This window comes from Lampetra fluviatilis, chromosome 38 (assembly GCF_964198595.1).
Source record: "Lampetra fluviatilis chromosome 38, kcLamFluv1.1, whole genome shotgun sequence".
Lineage (NCBI taxonomy): Eukaryota > Metazoa > Chordata > Hyperoartia > Petromyzontiformes > Petromyzontidae > Lampetra > Lampetra fluviatilis.
Genome location: NC_136312.1, coordinates 3,386,625 through 3,411,300, shown reverse-complemented (window position 1 = coordinate 3,411,300; position 24,676 = coordinate 3,386,625). Strand labels below are relative to the sequence as shown.

The 24,676-nt window shown below is 55.5% G+C and overlaps 1 protein-coding gene across 2 annotated transcripts; it reads right to left on the bottom strand.

The window, feature by feature from the left end:
- Positions 1-698: 698 nt before the first annotated feature.
- Positions 699-24,676, bottom strand: LOC144945560 (optineurin-like). Of its 2 annotated transcripts, XM_078874041.1 has the most exons (15): positions 24,396-24,676; positions 14,904-15,120; positions 14,298-14,530; positions 13,913-14,008; positions 11,271-11,489; positions 10,115-10,197; positions 9,557-9,685; positions 8,377-8,605; positions 7,893-8,011; positions 6,360-6,512; positions 5,723-5,813; positions 5,331-5,483; positions 4,332-4,474; positions 2,851-2,939; positions 699-2,595 (listed from the first exon to the last, which is right to left on the bottom strand). In XM_078874041.1, the coding sequence occupies exons 2-15, from the start codon at positions 15,100-15,102 to the stop codon at positions 2,480-2,482; spliced, it is 2,052 nt and encodes a 683-aa protein (XP_078730167.1). In that variant the 5' UTR covers positions 15,103-15,120; positions 24,396-24,676; the 3' UTR covers positions 699-2,479. The 2 variants fall into 2 exon arrangements, with proteins under 2 accessions (XP_078730167.1, XP_078730168.1); XM_078874042.1 differs by lacking the exon at positions 13,913-14,008.

Here is a 24,676-nt window from a genome sequence, read left to right as displayed (position 1 = left end):
AACCACCATCCTGACCCTCGCCTCCTGGATTGTTGTCGTTGTTTCTCCGCTGTCCCTCGAACACCCGAGTAGCCCGAGCCAACCCTGCACGCCACTGCCGCCTGTTCGTCGCGAGCTTTCCACATACCAGTAAAACCTCGGATTGCGAGTAACTTGGTCTGCGAGTGTTTTGCAAGACGAGCTGTTTTTTTTATATAAATATTAATTTGATAAACGAGCGAGGTCTCGCAATACGAGCAGTACGTGATCACGCTTTGTCTGCCGAGCGTCACGTGATCACAACTGATGTCCGAGTGCTTTGGATTACAAACACGTTTCCGGAACGAATTATGCTCGCAGTCCAAGGTTTTACTGTACATATTAAGGAATTCCACACCTCAAGTTTGAGCGAAGTACCATCGTTGATGGCACCATCGCTGACCACTGTCTCATCCGTGTACAGCGGGGTTGGTTCCAGTGAAGGGGACGGACTGTGGCATGGCAGGTTGTCCACGCAGGATTGTGACACCGGGGGAAAGTCTTCATCCACTGCTGGATGAAGGCTTTCCCACGGTGTCAGAATATTTATCCTGGAGAAATTCGAAGAGCTATGAAGCTCTTTTCACAGATATCGTGCGATGACATGGGGCTTCATTGTATTGTTTCATGGTTGATAGGGAACAAAATCCAGTGCGTACACACAGACCGTTAATTCCCACGTAATTGTATTTAGGCGAAGCATTGTTTAACAATTCCTGTCGTGTTCTCGACACATTCCACATCATTTTAATAATCAGAGGCGTAATTAGAAACCTGCTCAAGGGGATGAACTGGAGCCATCATCATCCCTCCCTCCCTCTGCTGCCATATCAATGTGGAATTTCCACCATTGGCCCAGAGTCACAAATGATTGGCCCCTGATGTTCCACACCTGAGGAAGACGCTACCAGGGCATTCAAGTTCATGTGAGAACGCGTTTGGAAGACGACCCAACATCCCAAGATGGAAGAGGAATTTAAACGCCCAATGCATGTGGTGCGCCAGAATTAACGATATCTTGATTCTAGATTTGAAGCTTTCGTGACTGCAAGGATTCATATTCTTAGGTTTTTTCGGTAAAGTCACGTAGGTAAAAAAAAAAATTCTTAATTTTTTACCTACGTGACTTTACTGAAAAAACCTACATTTCATAAAAATGTTTTACCTACGTGACTTTACCGAAAAAAGCTACATTTTATTTAAATTTTTTACCTACGTGACTTTACCGAAAAAACCTAAGGATATCTGTTGAGTTAAAAACCACGTGAATAATAACACCCGTCTCGGCACCTTAAACACCATCCACTGGATAATAATGCATCGCTCTTTTAACGTCACAAACCTTACTCATTGTCGGGCGGCGGTGGGTTAACGACACATTTATATTTACGCGATCCAAAATTAGTATTACGAATAATAAGTGTCGCGAAAGCCGACCACATGTTAAAATGCAAGCAGGGGTAGCCCACCTCTCCTGGTTTGACCCGGAGAGTCTGGGAATTGGCGTCTGTGTTGGGGCGGCTGGCCAAGATCTGGTGCTCTGCCTCGGCTGCCCGGGAAACGCATCTGGGGTTTGGTCCGTGGGGAAAATGCATTCGTCCTAAATTCGAGTGGAGTTTCTAAAATGATTACGGACTGCAACATTCACTCTGCGCGAGTCTCAAAGTCTTTTACCGTTCACTCGTTTTAAAATGTAGCCCATCGGCAACATGGTTGGAACACTCAACCGAGTCACAGGCTCCGGTTGAGGGTCCAGGCCCATACACCATCGTCCCCGTGGGATTGTTAAAATCAGCATTGGGCATTTTAAGGAGAGACTAAACCCTCCCTGCCATAGCAACGTGGAATTTCCACCACTGGCTCTGGACCACGCTCGCGAGAGAAGGGAGACGTCCGGCTCAAGCGGTCACCAACTTGCGTCGAACGCATCTACCAGCTGAAGTGCGGGACGGGGAAGCACTGCTCGGTGTCGTCCACTCAGGAAATAGGGTGGAAATTCCACGTTTCTATGGCCGGGGAAAGCAGCTTCATAACACAACCACCGTTGGTTTTCCATTTCATTGGATAAGTCAACTACGAATTGGGTCCTGAACTCACGATTCAAGTGGAGGTCTCTCACGGCCGGGCCACACCACAGACGAACGTGCGCCGTGGGACTTGCATCAATTGCCTTAACATTCGTGAACATTCAAAATCGGCAGAGGCATCGCATTCCTGTGCCTTTCTATTCCGGAAGCTCACTACGGCTTCCTCCTACACACTCCGCAGCACTACTCTTACTGTACGGCGGGGGCTAAACCTTAAATCTAAACGAGACTCCGAATCGTCGTCATTCTTATCGTCGCTAACGTGACCACGTGGGTGAAGGTGGGCGTCCGCGGCGACGATCACGTGGTGGGAGGAGCGGGCACGGCGAGCGGCACGGCGAGCGGCCCGCCGACCCGCGGCGGCGGCCGCGCAGCTACTGGATGCAGTCGAGCACGTGGATCTGCAGCGTGTCCATGTCGGGCGCGTTGAAGTTGCAAATGGGGCACGTGTGCTGCATCTGGTTCGGCTGCACGGGGGGCGGGTTGGGCACTGCGCACGCAGCGGCGGTGGCGACAACAACAACAACAGATCGCTCGGTCGTCACGTCGTTAGGAAGGTTCCGCTAACGACGCGCAAGACCAGGGGGTGGAAGGATGCACCGGGTGCGTGGGCGCGTGCGTGGGTGTGCGTGCGTGGGTGTGCGTGCGTGGGTGCGTGGGCGTGTGTGTGGGCGTGTGTGTGTGGGCGTGTGTGCGTGGGCGTGCGTGTGTGCGTGGGCGTGCGTATGTGCGCGTGTGCACGTACTCGGCAGGGGCTGGGGCAGAGGGGCGGCCTCTCGCTCGTCCTGCATGAAGTGCCCCGTGTGGCGTCTCTGCATCTCGTGGAGATGCCCTCTGCACACACACACACACAGCATGGACACATCACCTGTGAGCTGCGCCTGTGCACACACGTGGTACCTGGTGTCGTGTGTGTGTGCTGTGTGTGTGCTGTGTGTGTGCTGTGTGTGTGCTGTGTGTGTGCTGTGTGTGTGCTGTGTGTGTGCTGTGTGTGTGTGCTGTGTGTGTGTGCTGTGTGTGTGTGCTGTGTGTGTGTGCTGTGTGTGTGTGCTGTGTGTGTGTGCTGTGTGTGTGTGCTGTGTGTGTGTGCTGTGTGTGTGTGCTGTGTGTGTGCTGTGTGTGTGCTGTGTGTGTGCTGTGTGTGTGCTGTGTGTGTGCTGTGTGTGTGCTGTGTGTGTGCTGTGTGTGTGCTGTGTGTGTGCTGTGTGTGTGTGGAACCTGGTGTGTGCGCTGTGTGTGTGCGCTATGTGTGGTACCTGCTGTGTGTGGTGTATGTGGTGTATGTGTGGTACCTGCTGTGTGGTGTGTGGTGTACGTGTGATACCTGCTGTGTGTGTGTGCTGTGTGTGCTGTGTGTGTGTGTAGTGTGCGTGGTGTGTGTGTGTGGTGTATGTGTGTGTGGTGTACGTGTGGTACCTGCTGTGTGGTGCGCGTGTGGTGCGTGTGTGGTGCGTGTGTGGTGTGTGTGTATGTGTTTGTGGTGTGTGTGCTGTGTGTGTGGCGTGTGTGTGTGGTGTATGTGTTTGTGGTGTACGTGTGGTACCTGCTGTGTGGTGCGTGTGTGGTGTGTTTGTGGTGTATGTGTTTGTGGTGTGTGTGCTGTGTGTGTGGTGTGTTTGTGGTGTGTGTTTGTGGTGTGTGTGCTGTGTGTGTGGTGTGTGTGTGGTGTATGTGTGTGGTGTACGTGTGGTACCTGGTGTGGTGTGTGTGTAGTGTGCGTGGTGTGTGTGCTGTGTGTGTGCTGTGTGTAGTGTGCGTGTGTAGTGTGCGTGGTGTGTGTGTAGTATGTGTGGTGTGTGTGTGTAGTATGCGTGGTGTGTGTGTGTAGTGTGCGTGGTGTGTGCTGTGTGTGTGGTACCTGGTGTGGTGTGTGTGTGGTACCTGGTGTGTGTGTGTGGTATGTGTATGTGGTACATGCTGTGTGTGTAGTGTGTGTGCTGTGTGTGTGCTGTGTGTGTGCTGTGTGTGTGGTACCTGCTGTGTGCTGTGTGTGTGTGGTGTGTGTTGTGTGTGTGTGGTGTGTGTGTGGTATGTGTGGTGTGTGGTGTGTGTGTGCTGTGTGTAGTGTGCGTGGTGTGTGTGTTTAGTGTGCGTGGTGTATGTGTGCGTGGTGTATGTGTGTGTGGTGTGTGTGTGTGTGTGCTGTGTGTGTGTGGTGGGCGTGTGTGTAGTGTGTGTGGTGTATGTGTGTGTGGTGTGTGTGTGTGTGCTGTGTGTATGTGGTACCTGGTGTAGGCCTCGAGCTCGTCCTTGATCCGCTCGTTGTCGAGCCGCGTGGCTGCCAGCTGCTCCTTCAGCCTCTCCTTCTCACAGTGCATCTCCTCGCGAGCCGTCCGCTCCGCCTCGAAGTCCAGCTTGAAAATCTCGGCCTGCGCGAGAACGGGCCATGCCGCCATCCCGTGGCTTCCATTGCATCTCGACGGAGTCCCAAAAAGTTTATTCGATGGTTCAGGGCTCACGCGTGGCCGCGCAACACGCACGCACACACACACACTCGCGTGAAGACAAAGATCCCCGTGTAGCCTACACGGGCCGTTGGGGTGAGTGCTTTTAGTGGCCAGGTTTTAATCCACGTTTCACAAGCGTAGAGAAGGGAGGGCATGATTGTGGCCGAGAAGACCCGAAGCGTCGTGCTTCAAACCAGTGTCGAGCGACAGACCAGGTAGCTTCCACATAGCATTACAAAAGACAAAGACAAAGGTCCCCCGTAGCAATGACAGACTGTAGGGGCAAGTGCAGTTAGCGAGCAGCTATGTAAGGCCGGAACGGTACACGAGGGGGTGGGTAGCCAGCACTACGCCCGACCGCCTTTGTCTCCCCAGTGGCGATGTCTACACACCGCACCAGGTACTCATTTGAGGCCGAGTCGACCTAGGGAAGGCCCAGGACCGGTTCAGATAATCGTCACTGGTGTTGGCCGTGAGTGTGAATCGAACTCTGACCACCGGGTTCATAGCGCAGCGTAGCGCTAACCGCTACACCACCGCTCCCCGCATTACACACACAAACACACACACAGACACACACACACACAAACATACACGCACAAACATACACGCACACACACACACAAACACACACACAAACACACACACGAACACACACAGATACACAAACACACACAGACACACACCCACACACACAGACACACACAGACACACACACAAACACAGACACACACAAACACACACACAAACGTGGGTCCGCACGCACGCACGCACGCACCTGTGCCTTCAGCACGGCCATGGTGTCCAGCTGGCCCTCGCTGCGGGCCACGGCGCCCTTGAGCTTGTCGATGAGCTCCTGCTTGTCCAGCAGCGCCTGCTCGCTCTCGTGCAGCTGCTCGTGCAGGCGCATTGCCTCGCGAGGGTCCGGCATCTGCCGCGGCACGGCACGGGGGGGGGGGGGGGTGTCACACACGGCCGCGCTTGTGCACCGACGGGGGGCAAGGTAGGGCGGCGCGGGCCTCGCCTCGCTTGGCCCACCTCGCCAGGATTGCGGTGCAGCCCTGGTCTCGGCCCACTTGTGGCCCGGTTCTCAAACCAAGCCGGCCTGCTGTTAAGTGGTCGTGGGAACGCGTCGCACGGCGCAACGCGGCGCAACGCCGTGACACCCACCATTTTTTTCTGATGCTCCATTTCCTTGATGAGCTCATCGTAGTTTGCGAACAGCTGGTTGTAGGCGGCCTGCAGCTGCGCCAGCTTGCGCCTGGGTTGACGGGGCACGGCGCAGACACGAACCACCCCCAGTAACAAATTGGCCGCCGTTTCATTTCGTTACGCAAAAGACAACTCGGATCTGCTCGTGTCCCACCGACGTCACCGGACATCCTCAGAAAGTCACCGTTCACGTTACAGATAATAATGTTTCGTTTTATACGGCGTCGCTAATACAAGTCTCGCAATCGCCGAGGAACCACAGAGCTGGAAGAGCCGGTGCCACCAACACTGGTCCAAGCTTCAAGCTCGTGGAGGGATGCTCGGCACACATGAAGTCTCGAGTGCCCGTCGATAAAATAAGAGACGTGCGGTTTGGGGGTTCGTGTTACGGTAACGCATTTCTTGCCAAACCTGTAAATGCGGGCTGAGTAACGCCATCGCCACAACTCAACACCGACAACCCCCACGCACGAACGTGAACCACGACCCTTGACCCTTGACCCGCGACCCACGACTCACGACCCACGACCGTGACCCACGACTTTCGACCCACGACGCACGACCCTCGACTCACGACCCTCGACCCGCGACCCACTTCTCCTCGGTGGACTTCTGCCGCTCGGCCTTGAGGGCCGACTCGCTGTCGTGGCACTGCAGCGTGAGGCGGGTGACGGCGAGCGTGTGCTGCTGCCGCTGCTCCTCCACCTCGCCCTGCAGACGCTTGTGATTCGCCTCCAGGGCGTGCACCCTGAAGGGGGGGCAACAAGCCGGAGGTGACGCAGCGGAGCCCTGACAGACGCGCGACGGGGAAGGCGTCCGTCGACCGCTCTCGGCCTTCGGGCCTCGTCTCTTTCCAACCGTGTCCGTCGGGACGGTTTCGACTTTTCTGAGATGCGTTGGCGGATCGCTGCCCATGAAGACGCACGCTACCGGTGACGCTGCACCATAAGATCGCGCCGTGTCCTGGCCAGCAAAACGAAGGGCCCACTGCGTGCGGTGTCCTGGCCAGCAAAACGAAGGGCCCACTGCGTGCGGTGTCCTGGCCAGCAAAACGAAGGGCCCACTGCGTGCGGTGTCCTGGCCAGCAAAACGAAGGGCCCACTGCGTGCGGTGTCCTGGCCAGCAAAACGAAGGGCCCACTGCGTGCGGTGTCCTGGCCAGCAAAACAAAGGGCCCACTGCGCCTTCTGGTTCTCCAGCAACTTTGGTTTCAATCGGAAAACTCTGGGCTCATCGGCAGTGCCTCGGCTCGTGAAACATACGCCCCTGGGATGCCCTCCAGCAGCAAAACAAAAGGCTGCTTAATCCTAGCTTGCTTGTATACTTCTGCCATCTACATTACAAAGGCTCAGTCCCAGCAGCCGTACTACTGACCATCTCACAACAACTCCTCTCCCGCGGCCCATCCTGGCTCCTCCATATATATAAGGCCGTGTCTCTTGGGACTTCTCTTTACTTGATACAGCAATTTTGCTGTGACGGTTTCACCTGAAGACGGAAGCTTGTGTTGCCTCCGAAACGTCGTGATTTATTATTTTATTTCTATTATTATTTCTATTATTTTTATTATTTATTTTTACCTACGTGACTTTACCGAAAAAAACCTAAGAGTATGTTCGTTTACGTATTACCCACAATGCAACGAGATGGCGTGCAATGATTGTTTCTGGCGGACTCGTGACCACCGTTGACAGGTCGCTTCACAAGGAAGGCGACGCTGAGGGCTGTTCGCAGGCCAGTTGGTGCGGAAAATTTCACGTCACCATGACGGGGGATTCATCTTTCTACAGGTGACTTCCCGCAGAGTGATACCCATTTTATTTGTGTTTATGGGTCTCTGTATAAGTACGTGGGTCTCTCGTGTGTCAATGGGTCTGTGTGAGCCAGCGGGTCTCTGTGCGAGTGTGTGGGTCTCTGTGCGAGCCAATGGGTCTCCGAGTCTATGGGTCGCTGTGAACTCATGTCCACTGTGAGCGTTCTCCAAGGGCACTTGGTGAGCTCTGAAGCCAGCAGCAGCTGGGTTCGCAACGTGCACGTGGCTTTATAGCCGCTACGCCGTTCACGTCGACAGAAAGGGGGGGGGGGGGGGGGCTGGCGGGGGGGGCTGGCGGGGGGGGCCCCCTCCTCACCGCTGCTGCAGGTTCTTCTTGAGCGTCTCGGCCGCCTGCAGCTTGTTCTGCGCCTCATTGAGCTCCCCGACCAGCGAGGTCACTTGGGACTTGAGCATCTGCACGTCCTCCAGCGATTGCTGCCAAAGATATGCGGCGTCGGCACTCCCCACTCACACTAAACGGGACCCATCGGCTCGGCGCGACTGTGCCGAGCGGTGCATTGATTGTGACGGTTGCGGGGCTTCCGAATTCCGTAATACTGCGGTGGAGATTTTAAAAATTTGGGACAACTTGGCCAATGCCGCCAACAACGCAGCGGCGGGCGACTCTTCTAGGAGTTACGTCAACGTGATCTGCGAATCCCACCGTGATTAGCGCAGTCGGCTACGTTACGGTGCGAAACAACTTCAACGTACAGACATACGCGCGAGGCAGGCGGCGCGTGTTTCAACAGCTCAGGGGCCCCCCCCCCGACCCCCCCCCCCGCCCCCCCGCGACGCACCTGCTTCTCGGCGTGGCTGCGCTTCATCTCGTCGATCTGCTGCATGAGCGCCTCGATGCGCTTCTGCGCGTCCTGCCGGTGCGTGCTGTTGGCGCCGGCGAGCTGCGCCAGCTCGCTCTCCTTGTCGCGCAGGCGCACGCTCAGCTCGTCGCGCAGCGCCGCCGTCTCCGCCACGGCGTCCGCCAGGCGACTCTCCGCCTCCGACAGGCGCAGCTCCAGCTCCGCCTTGCTGCGGCGCGCAAACCACGGGCGGGCGTCGCCCCCCCCACCACGTCGCCTTCAATCGAGTGCCGGTGGCGGACAGTTCCCGTGAAGGCCGAAACGGCGCGCGAGGGGGCGGGTGGCCAGCGCCACGCCCCGGCCGGTTTTGTCTCCCCGGCGCTGATATTTACACGTCGCATCGGGTACTCATTTGAGGCCGAGTCGATCTAGGGGAGGCCCCGAGAGCGGTTCAGATAATCGTCACCGGTGTTGATCGTGAGCGGGAACCGATCTCGGGTAGCGTGGTTGTGGGGCAGCGTAGCGCTAACCACTACGCTCCCACACAGCACAGAAAATGCACTAACTGACAAATTAAGAGAAAGGCAGATGTACAGGCAGACAGATGGACAGGTGAATGGATGGACACAGAAGAGAATGACAGACAAATGGACAAACAGGCAGACAGAAAGGTGTGTGAAAGAGACTTGCACACACAGGTGAATGGGTACCGGGAATTACGAGAGACAGAGAGGCAGACCCGTGTGAATACAGACAAGAAGACGGGTGGACGGAGAAAAGAGAGAGGCAGGCACACAGAACGAGAAACAGTGGACAGACAAAGACACTCAGAGAAAGACACCCGGACAGCAGGAGGTGTTGCTGCTGAAGCCACAGACACTGGAGATGGAGGTAAACCTGGCAGCGGTGGTGCTGGAGGTGGAGGGGTGGTTGCTAGACACGATGCCGGCCCTGGCAGTGTAGCTGCATGGGGCGCAGAGGGAAGCCGTGTCGACGCTCAAGGCAGTGCAGAAAAATACAACCTTGTTGCTACAGGTGGTGGTGCTGGTGTAGTAGAGGTGGTGCTTGAGGTGGAGGAGGTACAGGAGACGGTGATGGTGATAGAGGTGGTGTCGGTGCTGGTGTAGTAGTGGAGGTGGTGCCGGTGCGGCTGCGGCAGGCCGAGTGCACGTGCCCACACCTGCGCTCGCTCTTGCGCAGAAGCTCGTCGACCTCCTGCCGCTGCTTGGTCATCTCCTGCAGCTGCAGCAGCAGGCGGCTCACGGTCAGCTCCGTGGAGCTGCTGTAGGTGCGGCCCTCCTCCAGCGGCCTGCCCCACCGCGACACGGCCACGTGTCACTCCCCACCCACGGCGCGCAAGGCGCTCTCGCCGCAGCTCGCGCGACAACCGCACGCCCGCACGCACGCACGCCCGCACGCACACACGCACGCACGCACACACGCGCACACGCGCACACACGCACACACGCACACACGCACACACACAACCACACACACACGCACGCACACACGTACGCACCCACGTCTCGTCGGAGGAGACCGCGTCAAGCGGCGTCGATGCCGCCGCACGTCGCTGGTTACTTCCTCCGGCCCCCCCAGAGTTCACGGCGATTACAGAGCCTCCCATACCCCGGAGCAGAGGTGCCCAAACTTCGTGGACAGTCAGCGGACCGCTTCCCGCGTGCGCCGTTGGCCCACACACCACTTACTGCCCTTTGACCCTTGCGCGGAGACTCACGCTGCAATGCTGCTGCTGCTGCTCTCCGGGTTGAGGTGTTTCCCTCTCCGCGATGGCTGCTCCACCATGTAGCCTTCGACCTCCTGCGCAGCGAGACACGGACACAGCACGGCCACACGTCACACAGCCGGGAGGGCCCTGCCTGCAACCCCCATTGCATGTCACGTGAACGAGTAGAGGCTGCGTGTCAATCCACGGCGGGGCGAGGGCCTCTCCAAGCCGTTTGTGTTTGCGTGGGTTCATTGGGCGATGTGGTCGTGGATTGCAGTGGTTGGGCGTAATTCGGGTGTTCTGGTCGTAGATTGACAAAACAGACCCAATCAGAGGATGTCTCCTGCACATATCGGTCTCTCAACATAATTTAAGTATATTTCACACAAACCATCGGCCCCACGGCCTTCTGGGAGCACGTAATGTCATTGGTTCAACGTAAGCCAACTCTCATCAGCAGATTCAGGCTTGCTTGCATCGATGCTGGCGAACGACAAGATGTTACAAAGATCCCAAAATCGCAAAAACCAGGTGAGAACTCAAGATGCGAGGGAGGGCTCGGTTTAGAAGAGCGACAGCGGGTAGCTCGCGCGACTCGGGAGGGCCACGCGCTGCCCAGAGCTGCCCTCACGCGCTGCCCAGAGCTGCCCTCACGCGCTGCCCAGCGCTGCCCAGAGCTGCCCTCACGCGCTGCCCAGAGCTGCCCAGAGCTGCCCTCACGCGCTGCCCAGCGCTGCCCAGAGCTGCCCTCACGCGCTGCCCAGAGCTGCCCAGAGCTGCCCTCACGCGCCGCCCAGCGCTGCCCAGAGCTGCCCTCACGCGCTGCCCAGCGCTACCCAGACCTTCCCTCACGCGCTGCCAAGAGCTGCCCTCACGCGCTGCCCAGAGCTGCCCTCACGCGCTACCCAGCGCTACCCAGCGCTGCCCAGAGCTGCCCTCACGCGCTGCCCAGAGCTGCCCTCACGCGCTACCCAGCGCTACCCAGCGCTACCCAGACCTGCCCTCACGCGCTGCCAAGAGCTGCCCTCACGCGCTGCCCAGAGCTGCCCTCACGCGCTACCCAGCGCTACCCAGCGCTGCCCAGAGCTGCCCTCACGCGCTGCCCAGAGCTGCCCTCACGCGCTACCCAGCGCTACCCAGAGCTGCCCTCACGCGCTGCCCTCACCCGGATCTCCACGTAGGACTCGTCAGTGCGAGGGCTCGATTCGCCGTCCGTCACATCGGCACTGGCCTGCAGCTGCAGCTCGTTGTTGAGGGCGACCACCTCCGCCTTCTCCTGCATCATCTTGTGCAGCTGCTCCTTCAGCTGGTGCACCTCGCCCTCCAGGTGCTCCTTCTGGTTGCGCAGCAGCACCACGTACTCGGTCTGCTCGCCCCCCGGGGCCTGCGGCGGTGGAGACGGACGGAGAGCGACGGAGACGCGGCTGAAACGGGGGGCACGGCGACAGCGACGGCCGTTCTCCACGCAGCGGCAAAGGCGACGCAAAGTCTCCCCCCGCGCGCCAAACCAGCCGCGCCCGCCGCTCACACGTGGCAAGTACAGGGTGCTTCAAATAAATGTTAACGCTTACATGGGACTATCATTTTTAATGAAAAAAGAACGGATGATTATACACTGTAACATTCTAGATTTGTAGCTTTCGTGACTGCAAGGATTCATATTCTTAGGTTTTTTCGGTAAAGTCACGTAGAAGGGAAGTAATAAAATAAAAAAATAAAATAAAACAAATAAAAACATGTTTTATTTGTATTATTTTATTACTTCCCTTCTACGTGACTTTACCGAAAGAACCAAGAAGATGAATCCCTGCAGTCATGAAAGCTTTAAATCGAAATTTAGGTCAAAACATAGTCGCAACTCTCCTTCTGAACCAACAGTGATATCAACATTACTATGTGGGGCACAAACTTGGCACATGACGATGGCAAATAAGATCCTGAGCCAACAGCCACAGTCCCACGGCGAGGACCACGCAGTCCAAAGGATGAGCGCTGCTGCCACCCCACGTCAAGGCCGACCGCGTTGACCGCCAAGGGCTGAGTCGACACCGGGCCGGGATTTTAATTCGCAACCTTCGACCTGCATCAGATATTTAAAGCGTGACACCAGTGAAAACTCCTCCGGAGCCACAGCTGGTGTGTATACGCGCCTAAAGAGATGCACGGCAGCGTTGGGCCGCACCGCTCAAGACAACGAGGGCGTCACGGAACATACGTCGCTGAAGCCACGCAAACTCCTCTCCCGATTTGTGTGCCGGCAAACGCAATTCGTGCAATCGCAATTCGTCGGTTCCTTCCCTGTGAATTTTGTTTTTCTTCCGACTCTCGTGCATACTACTAAGACCCCAGTTCACGAGAGATCACGATTCTGCATCGCGTGCCACCGAGTAAAAAAGTGCCAATTCACTCATTCCGCTCGTTTTCTCAGGAAGGGTCACCGAGTCTCAGGACTCCTTTTCAGGAGGGTCCCCGCCACGTTTTCGAAGTAGGAGGCGATGCTGCTGCTGTGTGACCCCAAGCGAGTAATCTGCAGGTAATCTTTCACCATTGGCTATGCGTGGCCAATGCCAGTTAGAGGGTGCGTGCGCGCCTTGAACGATGGGAGGAAAACGGAGAACTGAACCCCGATACAGTTAACAGCCACCTATTGTCAGAGGTGTCCATTAGGGCTGATTAAGCCAGGTGGGGGGCGGGGGGGGTAATTGAAGCCCGCAGGTAGAAACAGGTGACCCAGTTGTAATGCTGAGGCCGATGAGGCAATGCCAAGTCAGCAGGGGGCGGTGGCTGGCTCGCGTATATAAAGGGCTGGGCCAGAACAAACAAATAGAGGACCGGGGAGGTGGTCAAGTGCAGAGGAGCGCAACATCAAACTATCAACACCCGGGGACCACACGCGCTCAGGCAAGAACCAGTCTTCAAGGCTGTAAGTTAAACCTTACGCTCGCTGGAGGATGACGATGTAGTTCATTCGTGGGTGTAATGGGAAAGTCAATGCTGCATTGCGCTGCAGGGGGCGCTTGGTGGGAGTGCAGGCTGGAGAGAAGAGGTTTCGCAGAAGGTTTGGCAAATAGGAAGCCAACAGCCTTCCAGCAGCAGCAGGCCAACAGGTGGCCAGGAGACGCAGCGACCAGCGGCGGGGCTCGGGCTCTGGCGATGTCCAGAGGGACTGAGGCCTCGTGTAGGATCTTGCAGGGTGCAGGAGAGGAGAGAGCGGGAGAAGGGCATGGCCCAGGAAGCCCTTGGCATGCCCTGCTACCCACAGCAGGCCGGGACGAGGCCTAACCAAGCCGGAACCAGGTTAAACCAGCAGCTGTGTTGCAGGTTGTACCGGTATACTGCCATCCTGGATTGCGGTGATCCCATGGTAGAACTGGACTCGGGCCCTCTCGCGCAATCTTGCACCGTCTCTCTGACCGTCACTTGTCATAAACGAGCCGATTTGATTGATAACGATCGATACGCGTTATGGCGTGCGAGGGTTTTGGGGGGGACCCCACGCACGCGAGCCCTGGGTGTTCGCGCCCGAGCCGGCCGTTGTCACCGCGCTGGGCTCCTCGGGCTAACACCGAGCGGCTCCCAGCATGCACCGCGCATCGTGCCAGGGTCACGGGCTCCCACCTGGCAAGCGAGGGGCTCCGTGTGGCTGTGCCGCTACGAGGGAGCGCTACGGCAGCACGCCTGAAGCTCGCGTTAGCGAATGAATCTCGCGCACTAGCAATGGACGGGCTGGGAGAGACGGCCTAGCCGCTCGTCTTCAAAACACCGGCTGTTTATTTCCTTCTTTGCATCCACCGTTGGGCATCTCACCCTCATGTTCGCTGCCAAGTGGCCCACGTCATCCTCCCAGGCGAGGCTTGCCGAGGCGCTGGCCAGCGTCGACAGAGAAGAGCCCGCGCTTTTGGGCTGCAGGGGCACGGAGACACCGCAACACGGCAATCAAAACCGGCGGTGGACAGTCGACCGTACCGACCCGAGAGAGATGTACCGCGCTACCTTTACCCACCTCAAGCATTTCAACTCCCAAGCTTGCGCTAGCGAGTCGAGCGCTCTCCGCATCGCATCGCCGACCGTAACCCCCAGAATCCGGCGTGACAAAGATCCCACGCTCTCTCTGGCCGCCAATCTACCTCCTGAACCGTCACAATCGTTACTCCGGGTCGGGGGTGTGGGGGGTGGGGTCGGCGACTCATACCTCCGCACGGGCGCCCTCCTCGTCGTTGTCCTCCTCACCGCCGCGGAGCTGCCTCTCCGCTTGCAGCAACTTTCGCTTGTAGCCATCGCACTCGGTCGTCAGCCTCTCCACGCTGATGCGGGCCTCCGTGAACTTGGCGACGGCAAACTCCTTCTCCTTCTGCAGCCCGTCGCGCCACGTCATGATGTCCGTGTACTGCTGCTGCATCGTCTGCGTCATGGTCTTCACGGCATCTGCGGGACGAGGCAACCGCTTATTGCTACGAGGAAAGTCAAACCCGAGTGATTTGTGCGAAAGCTGTACTTGTTTTATCGACCTCCAGAAGCTAAATCACGGAGTCATTCCCCGAGCTGACAGTAAATGAAGGAAGTGGATCGCTCTCAAACTCGATCAAAAAGCCAAATCGACTTCCGTGCCTCAGTAGGTACGCTCCGTTTCCGCTTGCAGCCCTGGAAGTTGTGCACGCGTCCATAAGAACGTACGTACATGCCTGCCAAGTGTGTAATAATATACACGTGCGAGCCGCCTGGTACATAGGCACGCATGCGTTGGCCTGCTAAGTGTGCGTTGTGCTCGCAGGCGCGAGGTGGCTCGCGCGTGACCCACTCCTGAGCTCGTCGTTCTCGCGCAGCAGGTCTCGGATCTGCTGCACCGTCTCCTCGGGCGAGAAGAGGCTGGACGGAGGAGGTCCCGAGCAGGACGCGGGGCCCATGCGGAGGGGCCCCTGGGCGTCGACCGGGGAGGAGGCCATGGCGTGCGCTCCGTTCATCTGCAGGTGGGGCGGCCTCTCGTGCTCCGTCGACATCTCCGCTGACCTCCGCTCCTGGATCGACAAAACCAGCCGGGGTGAGCGGCGGACGGTAACGCGCCCCGGCGCGGCGCTCCGTTAGTGGGTCGCTGAGCACCGCGGACTTACACGGAGGTGGGGGGGGTGGGGGAATCGGGTTCGTGGCACGCCGTGATAACCACTGCACCGAAGACAAAGATCCCCCCCCCGGTATAGCCTTCGTCAGACTGTTGGGGCAAGTACCTTTAGCGAGCACCTAATGAAGGCTGGAACGGTGCGTAAGGGGGTGGGTGGCCAGCACCTGATGGTTGATGTTTACACACCGCACCAGATACTCATTTGAGCCCAAGTCTACCTCGGGGAGGCCCAGGACCAGTTCAGATAATCGTCACTGATGTTGGCTGTGAGCGTAAATTGAACTCGGACTGCCGGGTTCGTAGCGAAGCTTGCTAACCATTGCACTACCACTCCCCACACTCGCGCTTGTGCCAAACTAGCTCCACTTTAACACCACGGGAAGTGTGGAAGGCTCGCTGGCAGGTTACTAGACAGACCCGGGTCTTAGGTGTTAACTGACCAAGATGACTGGCAAATGCACCACCTGTGTACCCCAATGCCAACCTGTCATGTTCTTTCTAGATTTGAAGCTTTCGTGACTGCAAGTATTCATATTCTTAGGTTTTTCGGTAAAGTCATGTAGGTAAAAAATTAAAATTAATAAAAGTAAAATAAAAATAAAAATAAAATAAAAATCACGTTTCGGAGGCAACACAAGCTTCCGTCATGTTCTAGCAGACTAAGGCACACACAAGGAGCCAGGCGGTTAACACACGTGTCAACTTTCACTTCTCCATTTGCTCGTTTGTTCAAGAGTGAGAAAACAGTTTGGCAATGTGGCGTGCATGACGCATCACTTCTCGGTAAGAATGGGACACGCATGAATAAGTGAACTAGTGATGCTGGGCTCCACACTGCAAACAGGCCTCGGGGCCCATGGCAAGCAAGCACCATAGGTAATGGAGCTTCAGGGTAGGTAGGCCTTTAAGTATGTAGCTAGGCAAGTAAGCAATCTGTTGGGCAGGCAGACACAAAGGCAAGTAGGTAAGTAGGCAGGTAGTTTAAAGTGCCACACGGTTGCTTATTGCAGCACAGAAACATAACTTTAAGCCACGGCATTGAAACTGTGCGTGGTGAATAAAATCAGGATTCTGAAGTGACCAATTACAGCAAGCGACCTTGCGCTCGGTGCGTGATGTCTCAGAGCTGGTCAGTTCAAAGGTCATCTCATCATCAGCGCAACTCTAAGTGACCCGAACTTGACGCGTGGGTTTTTGGCGGCCGATATTCGTGACCAGGAGGGACTCGGCAAGCTGATAGCGCACGAAGGAAAGCGACTGCCATCACAGCGTCCCTGTCCCCACAGCCGTTCACCCCCACAGTGACTCCATGCATCGTCTCGATTCAGGGTTGCGATTCGATTCAAGAATCCATTGAATTGTTTTGCCTCTTTTTCTCTATCCATCTCATTTCCATTGTTTATCATTGGTCCTGTCTCGTTTGTTACGTTTTTTTTCATTTGCTGCAAGAGCTTGAATATATCTTCTTGGTTCTTTCGGTAAAGTCACGTAGAAGGGAAATAATAAAAATAAAACATAATAAAATAATTCTCACGACGTTTCGGCCACAACGCAAGCAGCCGTCCTCAGGTGAAGAACAGGTCTGTCGGAAAGACAGCGTCTGAATATAGCACGAGCTATCAAGAAGACGTAAATTCGCACACGTGATTTAAACGCGTGCGATGCGAGCGTTAAGGATCGGTATTAATCGACGATGCGTCGTTACCCCCCCCCTCCCCCCCGCCGGTGAGAAACCCAACCAGCGTGGAGTTGGGGCTGGAGCTTGTGATGGGGATTCCAATCCGAGACACGGGTCACGCCCGACACACTTGGAGCGCAGCAGGTGGGCCGAGTTGATACCGGACAGGGTTTGAACCCGCGTGCTTTTTCACAGCGAGTAGAGCTCTTTAAAATTGCTGCGCCACCGGCTATAGCCACTGCACCATGTGACACTGTGGTCGATTAATTATACCGCACATGTTCAACAAGACAAAAATTCCGACTTCTCAAAAATGTAAGACCCATTCCTGGAATTATGCCCGATTTGCCTTTGTTTTAGACCTGGCTCGCAAAATATATTCAAGGTCAGCAAATTGAGAATTTGTCATCGTGCATGCGTGTGGTTTGAACAGAAAAGGCTGCTCTGAAACACTTGGCAGTAGGTCGGCTAAATGTGTCACAAAGGCATTAACTCCACAGTGATCGTATGATTTGATAATTGTTTTTTTACCCTTCTATCTGGCAACAAAACTGACACTTTTTTACAAGGAGTCATGTTTGCATAGACCACAATACCTGCAGCCATAATGCAAACAAAAAACATAACTCTGATAATGTATGCACTGTCCTTGAAGTTGATTGGTCCACACCCGAAACAGCTTTCCTTAGAGCCTAGTCTCACATGGGTTGGACCAGATGACGCCAAAAGGTGCACAACTCAAAGACAATGCACCATCAGAGTATGAGAGCTCGGGGTAAGCATTTACACCATTGGAACCTCATTTGACAGTAAAAATGTGAGACTAGGCTCTAAGGAAAGCTGTCTCGGGTGTGGACCAATCAACTTCAAGGACAGTGCATATATTATCAGAGTTATGTTTTTTGTTTGTATTATGGCTGCAGGTATTGTGGTCTATGCAAACATGACTCCTTGTAAAAAAGGTGTCAGTTTTGTTTCCAGATAGAAGGGTAAAAAAACAATTATCATATTTTTTACTTGCAAATGAGGTTCCAATGGTGTAAATCGTATGATTTGTGCCCACTATATTTCATCAATTAAGCAGTGGCAAGGTCCCATTTTATATTGGTCAACTATTTATTTCAAGATGCAAGTCCGATGCATTCGTATCGCAGCATGTGTTGGTGATGCCGTGCTGCCAGGTAATGCGAATGTCTCGCTGAGACATGGACGCATATCAAGGTCCGTTGTTTGCTTTCTATCTGAAATTAAGTTACATGTCAGGCATTCTAATCTTGCGCGTGGCAATATGTTGAGGAGCTAAATGCCAATGTTGAGCGCTGCTGCTGGCTACGATGAGAGGGCTTCGGGAGAGAGTTCGTGTCGTTTTCCATTCCTCCTCCATTGCAGGAGGGCAGAAGACAGCAGATTAACTCTGTATGGTCCATACATTCTGATTTAAAGCTTTCGTGACTGCAGGGATTCATATTCTTGGTTCTTTCGGTAAAGTCACGTAGAAGGGAAATAATAAAATAATATAAATATAAAACAACAAAAATTCTCACGACATTTCGACAGCAACACAAGCAATCATCATCAGGTGTTGTTTTATATTCATTTTATTTTATTTTATTATTTCCCTTCTACGTGACTTTACCGAAAGAACCAAGAATATGTATGATCCATAGTTTGGGTTGTATGGCCACGACTGTGGCTTGCCTTTCACATTTGGCATTCGTGAAGGAGATGTGCTCATCGCCCTGTTGATGTTCTGCTTTTGTCCTTAAGATGGAAGTACAATTACGCAATTGTCGAGCAGACAACTGCTGCAACATTTCAATGTTCCAGCTGTTCATCATGGCGGTGTATTGCAGGCAACGTTTTTTTGTTTTAAATGTCAAAATCTGGTATTCGTACAAAAACACGGCTTCCGTGTGGCCACAGTTAAATATAAATAAGTGCCATTTGACCCTTGGTCTTGTGGCACGGCCCTTCGCTAGAGGGCGTTTGCAGGAACTGAACTTTTGTTTTGTAAAAAAACACTGCCATGGAGCGAGATGCCGTCTCTTGAGATTGGGAAGTGTCGACCATAAACTTCACATTCTTCTAGTCTTGCAGGGGGGCCAGTTTTGAACTACTTTCGGCCGACAATGCACTGCGATTTGAAGTTGAGAAGATACGGAAACCGGTTCAACTACTTCTAGAAGGACTCGCTATTGAAAGGTCAGGCCTTGCGCACTGTACCAGAAGGGGGAGTGACTGCTGAGAGCAGCAACAAAATGCAATGACAGCGCTCTTGGTGTTGTTGGATCACCCTGGATGACGAGTTGAGCAACGTCCAGCTGGAATCTAAGACAGTGACGGGCATTCCACATTCTCATGCTGGGCCCTTTTACATTTATAGGACAACGACCACCACGTTGTTGACTTTCACCAGCGATGCTCAACGTATCGATCCCCCCAAGAGAAGATCACAAAGCGTGCCACTATAAACGAACACTCCTCTCCTGTCTTCTTGGTTCTTTCGGTAAAGTCACGTAGAAGAGAAATAATAAAAGAAATTAAATAAAAAATAATAATTTTTATTATTATTATTTATTATTTTATTACTTCCCTTCTACGTGACTTTACCGAAAGAACCAAGAAGATGAATCCCTGCAGTCACGAAAGCTTTAAATCGAAACTCCACTCCTGGTGTAGCAAGCACAAGAGCTGGTGACCTGCTACACAAATTCCTTTTTTAAATCAACAGTGCTCAAAGCAGAGGTCGCAACCGGGTACCCAATACCCGTACCCTACCCGATACCCGGCTACCCATACCCAGCCGGGTACGGGTACGGGTACCCGTTTGCGACCCTGGTGCGGCCGGGTACGGGTAAGGAATCAAAACCCGTTTGCGACCTCTGGCTCAAAGTCCGCGCACGTCAGCACTGGGGTGGCCGCTCACAGCCAGCGGTGACCGCGAGCCGGTGGTGGAAACTCCACGTTACCAGGGCGGGGTGCCATTCCACTCATAGGAGGAACTGCCGCTCCGAGTGGCCGCGTAGTGGTGCCGATTTGATCCGTCCCACTCTCGGGCGGCGCTGTGACGACAGAAATTACTGAACAATGATCTTGAAAGGATAGAACTGTTGTATTCTAATAGGGTTTTTCCCCTTTTTTCTGGCAACAAAACTGACACCTTTTGCAAGGAATCATGCTTACATTAACCACAATACTTGCAGTCATATGGTACTGGCAAAGGAGGTCCCATGATGTAGCTGCTCACCCCGAGCTCTCATTACTCTGGTAGTGCGTTGTCTTTGAACTGTGCGCCTTTTGGCGTCATCTGGTCGAACACCATATGAGACTAGGCTCTAAAGAAAGCTGTCTCTGGTGTGGACCAATCAGTTTCAAGGACAATGCATAAATGATCAGAGTATTGTTTTTTTTGCATTTGACTGCAAGTATTGTGGTTAATGTAAACATGATTCCTTGCAAAAGGTGTCAGTTTTGTTGCCAGAAAAAGGGGGAAACCCCTATTAGTATATTTTGGTACTGGCAAAGGAGGTCCCATGATGTAACTGTTGTATTGTTCGTGGGAAAAAGTAGCTTCATATCTCATCAGATTCCTCCAGCCTAAACAAAGGTAACCGTCGTAGTTTTACAATGAGCGGCAGTGGCGCTTTGATCGAAGCACTGGGATATTAACCTGGCGACCGAGCATTTCATTCCAAGCCACGGCTAACATCCATTCAGTGGCGACATCTGATACGGATTCTCTACTGGGCCCTATCCCCTTTTCACCAACCCGCAATGACCAGCGTGGTGAAGTATGGTCAAATAGCCACGGCCAACATGGCGCGGGAGAACTTCAGGCAGCAGTGGATTGAGAAAGGTGTTCAATAGAATTATACAGGAGCTCTGGTCAACCATACAGACCGCTTCGGCTCGCCCCTACTGTGTTTCACCACCCACTATACTGCAGGCCACAAGACCAATAGCCGCCATTCGCCACCTAAGTGAGGGTGACGGCACCACGGCGCCCGTGCCAGGCTAGGTGCACTTTGAGGTCACGTGAAGTGTCGAAGGCTCGCTGACAGGAGGTCTCGGGACAGACCCAGCCAGTGCCATGCGTTGGCTGACTGAGATGACCGGTAGATGCACCGACTGTGCCAACTTGCTGCAATTTAGCCGCCCTGCTCGTTGTTGTGAGCGTCGTTGAGCGTGCCACAAGACACTCGCTCAGTCACCCACTCAACCACTCGCCCACCCACTCGCTGACCCACTCACTCGCTCACCCAACCACTCACTCGCTCACAAAAACACTCACCCGCTCACCCAGACACTCACCCGCTCACCCAACCACTCACCCGCTCACCCAACCACTCACTCGCTCACCCAACCACTTCCTCGCTCACCCAACCACTCACCCGCTCACCCAACCACTCACTCGCTCACCCAACCACTCACCCAACCACTCACTCGCTCACCCAGCCACTCACCCAACCACTCACCGAACCACTCACTCGCTCACCCAGCCAACCACCCACCACTCCCTCGCTCACCCAACCACTCACTCGCTCACCCAACCACTCACCCGCTCACCCAACCACTCACTCGCTCACCCAACCACTTCCTCGCTCACCCAACCACTCACCCGCTCACCCAACCACTCACTCGCTCACCCAACCACTCACCCAACCACTCACTCGCTCACCCAGCCACTCACCCAACCACTCACCGAACCACTCACTCGCTCACCCAGCCAACCACCCACCACTCCCTCGCTCACCCAACCACTCACTCGCTCACCCAACCACTCACCCGCTCACCCAGACACTCACTCACTCACCCAACCACTCCCTCGCTCACCCAACCACTCACTCGCTCACCCAACCACTCACCCGCTCACCCAACCACTCACTCGCTCACCCAGACATTCACTCGCTCACCCAGACACTCACCCGCTCACACAACCACTCACACAACCACTCACTCGCTCACCCAGACACTCACTCGCTCACCCAACCACTCCCTCGCTCACCCAACCACTCACCCGCTCACCCCACCACTCACTCGCTCACCCAGACACTCACTCGCTCACCCAACCACTCACTCGCTCACTTAACCACTCACTCGCTCACCCAGACACTCACCCGCTCACCCAACCACTCACCCGCTCACCCAACCACTCACTCGCTCACCCAGCCACTCACCCAGCCACTCACCCAGCGACTCACCCAACCACTCACTCGCTCACCCAGCCACTCACCCAGCCACTCACCCAGCCACTCACCCAACCACTCCCTCGCTCACTCACCCAACCACTCCCTCGCTCACCCAACCACTCACTCGCTCACCCAACCACTCACTCGCTCACCCAGACACTCACCCGCTCACCCAACCACTCACCTGCTCACCCAACCACTCACTCGCTCACCCAGCCACTCACCCAGCCACTCACCCAACCACTCACCCAACCACTCACTCGCTCACCCAGCCACTCACCCAGCCACTCACCCAACCACTCCCTCGCAACCACTCACTCGCTCACCCAACCACTCACCCGCTCACCCAGACACTCACTCACTCACCCAACCACACCCTCGCTCACCCAACCACTCACTCGCTCACCCAACCACTCACCCGCTCACCCAACCACTCACCCGCTCACCCAACCACTCACTCGCTCACCCAGACATTCACTCGCTCACCCAGACACTCACTCGCTCACCCAGACACTCACTCGCTCACCCAGACACTCACTCGCTCACCCAACCACTCCCTCGCTCACCCAACCACTCACCCGCTCACCCCACCACTCACTCGCTCACCCAGACACTCACTCGCTCACCCAACCACTCACTCGCTCACCCAAAAACTCACCCAACCGCTCACTCGCTCACCCAGACACTCACTCGCTCGCTCACCCAACCACTCGCTCGCTCACCCAACCACTTCCTCGCTCACCCAACCACTTCCTCACTCACCCAACCACTCACTCGCTCACCCCACCACTCACCCAACCACTCACCCACTCACCCACTCACCCAGACACTCACCCAACCACTCACTCGCTCACCCCACCACTCACCCCACCACTCACCCAGACACTCCCTCGCTCACCCAACCACTCACTCGCTCACCCAACCACTTACCCGCTCACCCAACCACTCACCCAACCACTCATCCAACCACTCACTCGCTCACCCAGACACTCACCCAGACACTCACCCAACCACTCCCCCAGACACTCCCTCGCTCACCCAGACACTCACCCAGACACTCACTCGCTCACCCACTCACCCAGACACTAACCCAGACACTCACCCACTCACCCAACCACTCACCCAGACACTCACCCACTCACTCGCTCACCCACTCACCCAGATACTCACCCACTCACCCAACCACTCACCCAGACACTCACCCAACCACTCACTCACCCCACCACTCACCCCACCACTCACCAGCTCACCCAACCACCCACCCAGACACCAACACCGCAGGGTGACCGTCGCACGACTCCACTTTGTAAATTCCCTCCGACCACAAACCAGAGGTCGCAACCGGGTACCCGATACCCGTACCCTACCCGACCCGGCTACCCATACCCGGCCGGGTACGGGTACCCGTTTGCGACCCTGGTGCGGCCGGGTACGGGTAGGCCGTGAGTCACCGGTGAGTAGCCGTTTGTCACTCATTTCGGGTAGGGTACGGGTACCGTACGTGTACGCATACCCGGCCGGGTACGGGTACTCGTTTGCGACCCTGGTGCGGCCGGGTACGGGTACGGAATAAAAAACGCGCGCGTGTCCTACAGCGCCTTGAGCTGTTCACAACGTTGGCACTCGTGCTGATTATTGCTGGCCGCTTAACGCTGCCGGGCCCGTGGGGCCTTGCCGGGCCCGTGGGGCCTTGCCGGGCCCGTGGGGCCTTGCCGGGCCCGTGGGGCCTTGCCGGGCCCGTGGGGCCTTGCCGGGCCCGTGGGGCCTTGCCGGGCTGAGCAGAGAAAAGTTCCTCCGGCTCGCAAGCCTCGCCTCGGCCACCACGGCACTCGGGTTAATAGGGGCGAGTTAATAGGACCGGGCTAATAGGGGCGAGTTAATAGGACTGGGGAAATTGGGGCGAGTTAATAGGACTGGGGAAATTGGGGCGAATTAATAGGTCCGGGTTAATATGGGCGAGTTAATGACAGGGTTAATAGGGACGAGTTAATAGGACCGGGTTAACAGCACCGAGTTAATAGGACCGGGTTAATAAGTCACGGTTAACAGGACCGGGTGAACGCGACCGAGTGAAAAGGTCCCAGTTAATAGGACTGGTGTAATAGGACTGGTGTAACAGGGCCGTGTTAATAGTTTCGAGTTTATAGGTCACGGCTAACAGGGCCGGGTTACCAGGTCCGAGTTGATAGGATCGTGTTGATGGGACCGGGTTAACGGGGCCGGGTTAACGCGACTGGGTTAACGTGATCGGGTTGACGGGATCGTGTTAATGGGATCGTGTTAATAGGATATCCCACAGACACCCACCTTGGTTGTGGGCCCACGATCGGCCTCGGCACTTCCTGCTTCCAGGCCGCGGGAAGACGCCGCGAGTCGCTGTCTGAGCACAGTCCCCCCCCCCCTCTCCACCCTCTCACGAGGAAAATAAAACAACCCCACTAGCCAAACCGAAAGACGTCGCGAAAACCAAACAAAGTAGCGAGATTATCTTCTAATTAGCGAGACGGGCGCTGACCGCCGCCGCCGCAAACTCTCGGCCTCGCGAGATGTAAACACGCGGTGACGTCAGAGGGAAAGCCCCCCACACG